Source organism: Sinocyclocheilus anshuiensis, unplaced genomic scaffold, assembly GCF_001515605.1.
Source record: "Sinocyclocheilus anshuiensis isolate Anshui unplaced genomic scaffold, SAMN03320099.WGS_v1.1 scaffold850, whole genome shotgun sequence".
Taxonomy (NCBI): domain Eukaryota; kingdom Metazoa; phylum Chordata; class Actinopteri; order Cypriniformes; family Cyprinidae; genus Sinocyclocheilus; species Sinocyclocheilus anshuiensis.
Genome location: NW_015537937.1, coordinates 288,909 through 296,654, shown reverse-complemented (window position 1 = coordinate 296,654; position 7,746 = coordinate 288,909). Strand labels below are relative to the sequence as shown.

The 7,746-nt window shown below is 40.1% G+C and overlaps 2 protein-coding genes across 4 annotated transcripts in view; one reads left to right on the top strand and one right to left on the bottom strand.

Annotated features, from left to right (window-relative positions):
• Positions 1-1,015, bottom strand: part of LOC107659635 (E3 ubiquitin-protein ligase MARCH11-like) — an 8,063-nt gene extending 7,048 nt beyond the window's left edge. Inside the window, exon 1 of the mRNA XM_016448650.1 lies at positions 202-1,015. Coding sequence (XP_016304136.1) covers positions 202-555 — 354 coding nt within the window. The 5' untranslated portion in view covers positions 556-1,015. The remainder of the gene's footprint in view (positions 1-201) is intronic.
• A 5,368-nt stretch (positions 1,016-6,383) lies between these two features.
• LOC107659260 (disco-interacting protein 2 homolog C-like) overlaps positions 6,384-7,746 on the top strand; it is a 34,936-nt gene continuing 33,573 nt past the window's right edge. For all 3 annotated transcript variants that reach the window (XM_016448151.1, XM_016448145.1, XM_016448157.1), the window contains exon 1: positions 6,384-6,795. In XM_016448151.1, coding sequence (XP_016303637.1) covers positions 6,717-6,795 — 79 coding nt within the window. In that variant the 5' untranslated portion in view covers positions 6,384-6,716. The remainder of the gene's footprint in view (positions 6,796-7,746) is intronic.

The window sequence follows — 7,746 nt, the reverse complement described above, 5'->3', positions numbered from 1 at the left end:
TTATGTAAATTTTTTTTCTTTTTTTTTTTTTATTTTTTTTTTTTATTGATTTTATTTTTTATTGAATTAGAATTTAAAAGGCTCGGTTCAATTCTGGATGGCGCACAATCCTGGCAACAACCAAAGACGTCGGTGTGACGCATATATACATAGACCGACAATAAATAACGCAGACGGAACGAATGAACGGCCCGACTTCACCTGCTCGGCTCCTTGAAAGCAGATCCGACAGCCTGGAGTCGGGATGCAGCTCTCGCTGCTGCAACTGGAGCCCACCGTTTCCATTTTCCCCGCGCTCTGCCCGACGATGTCCTCGGCCGGTGTGTCCGTCCCTGGCCGCGCACCCTCCTCGCTCTCGATCTCTGTGATCGGATCACCCGCTGCCGGTGTTTGAGCTCCAGCGCCCGACTGCAGGTCATCCTCGCTGAGCTCGCCATCGCTCTCCAGCACCGTTTGGACCTGAAACTCTGCGGCGGCGACGGTAACGGTAGCGCCTCCCGGTGGCTCATCCACCGTCTGCACGTGCAACGGACCCGCCTCTGAGTGCACAGCCATGAATGACGGCACTGGGATCAGAATGAAATAGCAAAATTAGGGGGTTGAGTTCTTACGGGCCTCTGTCAGATTTTCCACGGCTCTTCTCCCCTCTGGGACGCATAGGTCTGGCCATTGATCTGCGTCTCAAACCGCATGCGTTCTCAGAAAGGCACTCGCTTCTGTTGAAAGTTGCAGATGTCCAGGCTGTGCGGCGCGTTGTGCTCGCTGTCTCGTTGGCTGAAAGCAGCTTTTCCCCGGAAGACACATTTCCATCCGGGCGCGGTGCTGGAACACCGAGCAGTGAAGGCACGAAACACGCATAACCTCACAGCCAACCTTCACAAAAGAATCAGATGTACCGGTTGAGTGTGTGAGTGTTGAGAGAGCGAGTAAAGATGAGCGACGAAGCTGTTTCTGACGGGAAAGTCGTTTGTGTAACTGGCTGCTCTGTGATGGACCCGCGAGCCACCCGCCCCGGAGCCACGCGCTCTTTGCGTTTATTGCCCTTTCCGAGATTTAGCCTACCATGGTAACCGTATACCGATTGGATAAAACGGTGGTCATTTGATAGCCTATTATCCCTAATATGAAATGAAATAAGTCACACCTGTGAAACAAATAAGTAGAAAGACTGAAAGTATCTTACGGGCGTATGATAGCCTACAGGTACTTTTTCATTTTCAAGTGGATTTTTAAACATTCAGTAGGCCATTCTATCAGTAAAGGAATTGTCATCAGTGCCATCTAAAGCCAAATAGCTTAAATATAGCCTATAAAATATATTTTGGCATTTGCCTTTAGAGCGGTGATAGAGTAGACAATTTAAAGTGATTTAGACATTAACATTTTATTATTATTATTATTACGAAAGCAATTGAATTCCAATGTAGTTCAATAATTTACTGGTACAAAAAGGCTAGCTATTGTTGATATGCTTGATAGCGTTTTAAAAGAAACAAACAATAAATAAATACATAATTAAAAAAAAGATAAGTAACAGTATTCTATTCCTTTGGCAAATTCAAGGTTATTAGATTTTATTGGGAATATACATTTTATTATATATATTCAGTATATATATTCAGTGTTGGGGAGTAACATGTAACGGAATTACATAATTTAATTAGCCTACAAAATAAATGTAGGCTAACTGTAATCTGTTACAGTTACTGAGAAAAATGTGTAATTATATTAAACTTATGAAAGCGTTAACGATTACAAAGGGGGTTACATCTGAATATTTTCACACACATAGGCTACAGATTTGATTGATTTCTTTCCCAAATTGCATTGACTGCTCTAAAATATGAGACACCAATGTTTCAGGAGTTCAGTACACAGAACAGGAGACATGTTTATTTAATACGGTTTTATTTCCTTTTTGGTTTTATGCATTTATGCTTTCATTTTTTAAGATTAGGCCTAACTTTTTTCTCCCAAAGCATTGTTAGATGCCTGTCTTTGCTATGCAAAGATAAGATTTGATTTTAAAAACAGTATCATATAGCTATTAAACTTGAAATTAAATTATTATAATCTTAATTCAAGTGACAAAGGATTTTGAAAGTCTGACAGTAATCAGTGTTGAGTCCTACTGTAAGGTTAACCCTGTCTGGTTTAAAAGTTTCAAAATGATTAAGATGAAAACATTCGTTAGACATTTAGAAAAGTAATCAATACATTACTTTATTAAAGTAATTGAAATAGTTACACTATTAGGCTACATTTTAAATAGGGTAGCTTGTAATCTGCAACCGATTACATTTTCAAAGTAACATTCCCAACACATCTTATTATATGTGTAACCCTCCCCAGACCTTACAAGTGATGGGGAAGATGTAAAGAAGGGCAACAACTACAGTGTGTTTCCTTGCAAGTACAACAAAATTTATTGAACACAAAAGGTAATTAGAAGTGGCAAAGAAACAAAAGGAACAAAACAAAAAAGTTGAACTCACTACAGACCATAGGGTTCCCCAATCATATAGAATGGCAATTCCTCTGCAAAAAATACACTCAATCACAGCACAAAATCAAATACCACTACAAGGGTCAAAACCCAACTCTCACTTGACTCAAACCACTACAAATTGCTCCCCGTCACCTTAACAGAGTCAACCATGTGTAAGAAAATGGGAACCCCACTGTTGTTTGTTGGTTCAAACAAAACAAAAACACAATAAATCCAAGTTACTTCATCACAATGTAACATTTAAAGTCATATCTTACGACCCAACATCAAGCCACCAATATTTTCAATAAAAGGAAACGGCAATCATGTATCATCTGTAAAAACAGAAAATACAATTCATGATTGCCCCTTTAATATATTGGAATTAAAAACACTTAACACAAAACATAACACACAACTTACAATAGAAAAGCTTAAAAACTAATTTCACATACTCCAATAATTCAATTAAAATCAATACCTGTGTTATTGAATAAATCTACTCAATTCTCCGAGGACCGGTCAGTATATCTCCAGTAAGCACACTATAAAAATAAACAAACAAACACACGTTAAAACTAAACACACTAACTATAACCATGAGAGTCACAACCCTTACCTCCACAATTTTGACTTCCATACTGTTCACAAGGCAACTAGTCGTTTCATCTATCACACAGCCTTGAATCATGCCACACAGCTTCTCCTGCTTAGCACATGGTACCACAAAGAGGAAGGCCAAAAAGTTTGATTTATTCTTTATAGCACTTGGACTCATGGGGTTTGTAGTCCAACACATTTGTAGTACTAAACAAGCCTAATATAGAGCCACTACCAATCCTACCTCCACCCAATTACATATGTTTTAGGAGAGTAGTCTGAATTGGGTTCTTTCTAGCATCTTGTGCCAGTTCACACACTGAACTCATTGGCCAGCCGCGAGTGTTTCCAAGGTAACGGGGTTTTCATCAGTTGGTTCGCTTTGCTGCGTTCCACCTTCTTGTGCGTGAACATCTACTCAATTCTCCGAGGACCGGTCAGTATATCTCCAGTAAGCACACTATAAAAATAAACAAACAAACACACGTTAAAACTAAACACACTAACTATAACCATGAGAGTCACAACCCTTACCTCCACAATTTTGACTTCCATACTGTTCACAAGGCAACTAGTCGTTTCATCTATCACACAGCCTTGAATCATGCCACACAGCTTCTCCTGCTTAGCACATGGTACCACAAAGAGGAAGGCCAAAAAGTTTGATTTATTCTTTATAGCACTTGGACTCATGGGGTTTGTAGTCCAACACATTTGTAGTACTAAACAAGCCTAATATAGAGCCACTACCAATCCTACCTCCACCCCATTACATATGTTTTATATTTTCCAAATGAAAGAAAAGGAGTGGTAGGAGAGTAGTCTGAATTGGGTTCTAGCATCTTGTGCCAGTTCACACACTGAACTCATTGGCCAGCCGCGAGTGTTTCCAAGGTAACGGAGTTCTCATCAGTTGGTTCGCTTTGCTGCGTTCCACCGTCTTGTGCGTGAACGCCGCATTCTGACCCATCTTTCCTGTGCGCTCGCTCACCTGTTCAGATGATGTCCTGTGAAGACGGAGATTGGCTCTTGTCTCAGACCTTTCCCGAGGGGATTAGATGACTGATCAACACTCAGCTAGTAACCTCCACAATGAACTTCCCTGTCCCCACCGCCCCGACTGAGATAACATCAATAGTCGCATCCTTATTTAGCCCCTCGAGTGAGACACACTTTCCGTTGGTGGTTGGAGCAAAAAAAAAACTTAACGAATAAAACGTTAATTATATAAAATACGTTTCTAGGTTTCTATGTTGTTTCTATGTTTTCCAATTTAATGGCATTATTCTGTTTAAAACAATTTGAACTGTTCCCAGTGAAACTGTCGAGGTGGGAATATGTAAATGAAGTCGCTGTGATTGGTCAAACTGTTGCGTTCAGGTGTTTGCGTAATTTCTGATCTAAGCATTTAATTTAATCTGTGCATAATTTACAATTTTACTTATTTAACCCTCATGATCTGTTGTGATTTTACTGTCTTTATTTTTGAATTTCCTGTTACTGTTACTAAATCTGTACCAAGATACTGTATAAGTGAAGAGTCATCTCTTACTTTTCATCAAACAGGCCTTCAAAAGTTTAATTTGAGCTTTCCACAGATCTCCATGGGTGCCTTTGTCACATTTACTGGTACAAATGCAGTGCTGTTGCCAGATATAACGTTAATCAACTGATGTGGTGTTTCTGTCCCACAGGCATATGTGCGCAGTGTTTTATGGTTCCTCTGAGGTGGTTATTACTGTCTGGTTCTCGGCTATTGGCTTTATGTTGTGTGTTCCTCTCAAGAGTATTAGGTAGGCCTTGGAACATGTGCATAACTTGCTTACCACAGGTAATAAAACTGTATAGATCCAACTCCTGGTTGGATTTGTCTTTACTTAGAGGTTAAAGCCACTGTTTCTTTTACTTTGTGATTTTGCTGTAAGCATGCCCTATAGACCTTAGTCAGGGTAGTAGCACCTTATATATTTTTTGACCTGAATGAAAATAAGGCTGCGAGGGATAGAGGTACAGTGCTTTCAGTTGTTTAACTCATGCCAATTCTTTATGTGATAAGACATATTTAAGGGGGGAAAAATTTTAAATAGACAAGCACTCCATAAAATAGTTTACAGTCCATAATACAGTACAAGTCGTTGTAAAGACTGTAAGTGTATCCCTCCCAGCTTTGGTTTCATCCTTTGTAAAATTCAGTATGGCGTCAACCCTGACTAAGGTCTATAGGTGAGAAAGGAAATAATGTGGTTTGCTGTGGTTTAAATGGATGTTAACTTGTTTAGTAGAACCTTAGTGACCTTAGTGAACCCATGTCAGAAGATGTTTACCATGTTTCCATAGTCTGTGCAACACATTAAGTCATTTTTGTTTTTGGATTTTGACAATGTAACAGCTATCTAAGCAACTGGAAAAGTGGAAATACAAGACATGAGAAAGATGAGAGATGCAGAGGTGTTTTGCAGAATGAAAAACAATAGAATCAGAATGTATGAGCTTTATTCAACAACTATGCTAGCACACACAAGGAGTTTGGCCAGTAATGGAAGACACAACAGCTAGAAATTGAATAATAAAATAAAATAAAATAAAAATGGGGGGGAAATTAAGTGACAACATGTACATAGAGACAAAGACACAAGATCAGTGCCATCTGAATAGATCTGTAAACGATAATGTAGGCTATAGATTACATGATAATGAATTTCAGCATCCATGCTTAAATTAAACAATCTTTTTCAAGCTGTTTTAAAGATGCACATTTTGGCTATAAAAGACTGGCTCTTGGATTTGACTGCTTTGCTTTCATACCACCGCTCACCAGCAGGAGGCATCATAACCACTCTAAACATTTTAATAAAGAATTTAGTGAAATAATTTCGAACAAAATAAATATTATATACCAACTATACAAATAATAATAATATAATTGTATTATATATAACCCTGCCATAGGCTAACAAATAGCTAATAATTATGAATATAAAATATTAACATAATAAACGTGTAACATGAATAAAGTAGCATAATTTTCTCTTTTGATAAAAATATTTAATCACTGTAATGCGTGAAAAATGTGACTGTATCGTGAATTATAATTTTATTCGCTTGCTTACACTATTATCTCGTAAAATATGTGAGAATCTTTTTAAAAAAATTTTTTTAGGTATGAATCTTTATATTAGATTATCCTTCAAAATGTGACGCAGAAAGAGCCGATGTGCCCCCCTCATTCACCCGGCCGGGGTGTGTTTGATGGCACTGTAGGTCGTTGTATCTTCACACAACTGCCGCCTTCCGTTACAGCCGGTGCGCGCGCGCACTGTCTCTCTCCACTGCGTTTGAACGAACACCGTGGTCACGTGAGCGAGACGGCAGCGGCGGGCACGGTGGCACCGCAGTGGATACTCTGGCAGCTTCTCTCCTGTGCACCACTACAATCTAAGATCAGAAGGAAGCCGAGCGAAACAGAAAAAACGCGACCGGTGATGACGGGTCTCCATTAACGCGTCTGCTCGCTGTCCATCCGCACTCACACTCATGCGGTCTATTTTTGCACCGTGAAATACACGTTTGACACCGTGTGCTCGGGAGACACAGAGAGGCACCGAGGCTCGGATGTGTTGGAGTCGCAATGGCAGACCGTGATTCGTTACCGCTGCCGTTGGAGGTGCGCGCGCGGCTCGCAGAGCTCGAGCTGGAGCTATCGGAGGGTGAGTAGTTGCCCGTTTGTCCGGTCAGAGAGGGAGAAAGTGATCGACAGAAGGAGAGATGAACGGGTCAGCGCGCTCGATACATGTATCAGATTTAAGTGCGCGAGTGTTTACGTTTGCAGAACCGGACAGAGCGGTTCCGGTGACCTTGGATGTGGACAGAAATGTGTATTTTAAGACATTATAACACACTTTTGATACGTTGCTGTTGGGATGTATAAAGGGAGATGCGTCTTTTGGAATTTCAAGTCTCTCTCGCTGTCTTTCCCTCTCATATTCCGTTTCCATTCTCCATTCCAGTGAGCTGTTCATAACACGGCCACCGCCTTTGTGAATAGGCTATATAGAGCACGTAAATCAGTTATAAGTGAAGAAGGTGTAAAGCATTGGGACATTCCTCTGGCTTTCCTTTGTTGTGCATTTTGCAAGTAATGCGCTTGGTCATGAAGTTTCAAACACCCAGTGTATTTCTCTCACTCTGTGATATTACATGAGAAACCCATGTGATACGAGATACTCCTGTCATAGTTTTCTGGTCACACATATTGGGATGCAGTGGCGGTTCGTGGGTTTTAAAATAGAGGAGGCACACTAATACGTTATGGTATTACAACTGTGAAATTACAAACAAAAAATACACATTCTGAGACATGAACTGAAATGAATTGTGAATTTTATTAACATTAAATCGTCCTCCTCCCATTTTCACCGCAAAATTGTGGGGAAGCTGTGCCTCCCCTGCCTCCCCCGACGAGCCGTCACTGTTTGGATGAATATGAAATGTTCAAGCAAATAAGTAAATAAATACATGTACAAGCAAGCAAATAATCAGAATTCACGATGGTCATAGAAACAGCATTTTTATGGGTGCCAGTGAAAATGTTTTATGACCTGGCTTTTCAAACTTTTATTCCAAGGACCCCCAAATATAAGGATCTCCTTGTGAGGGAC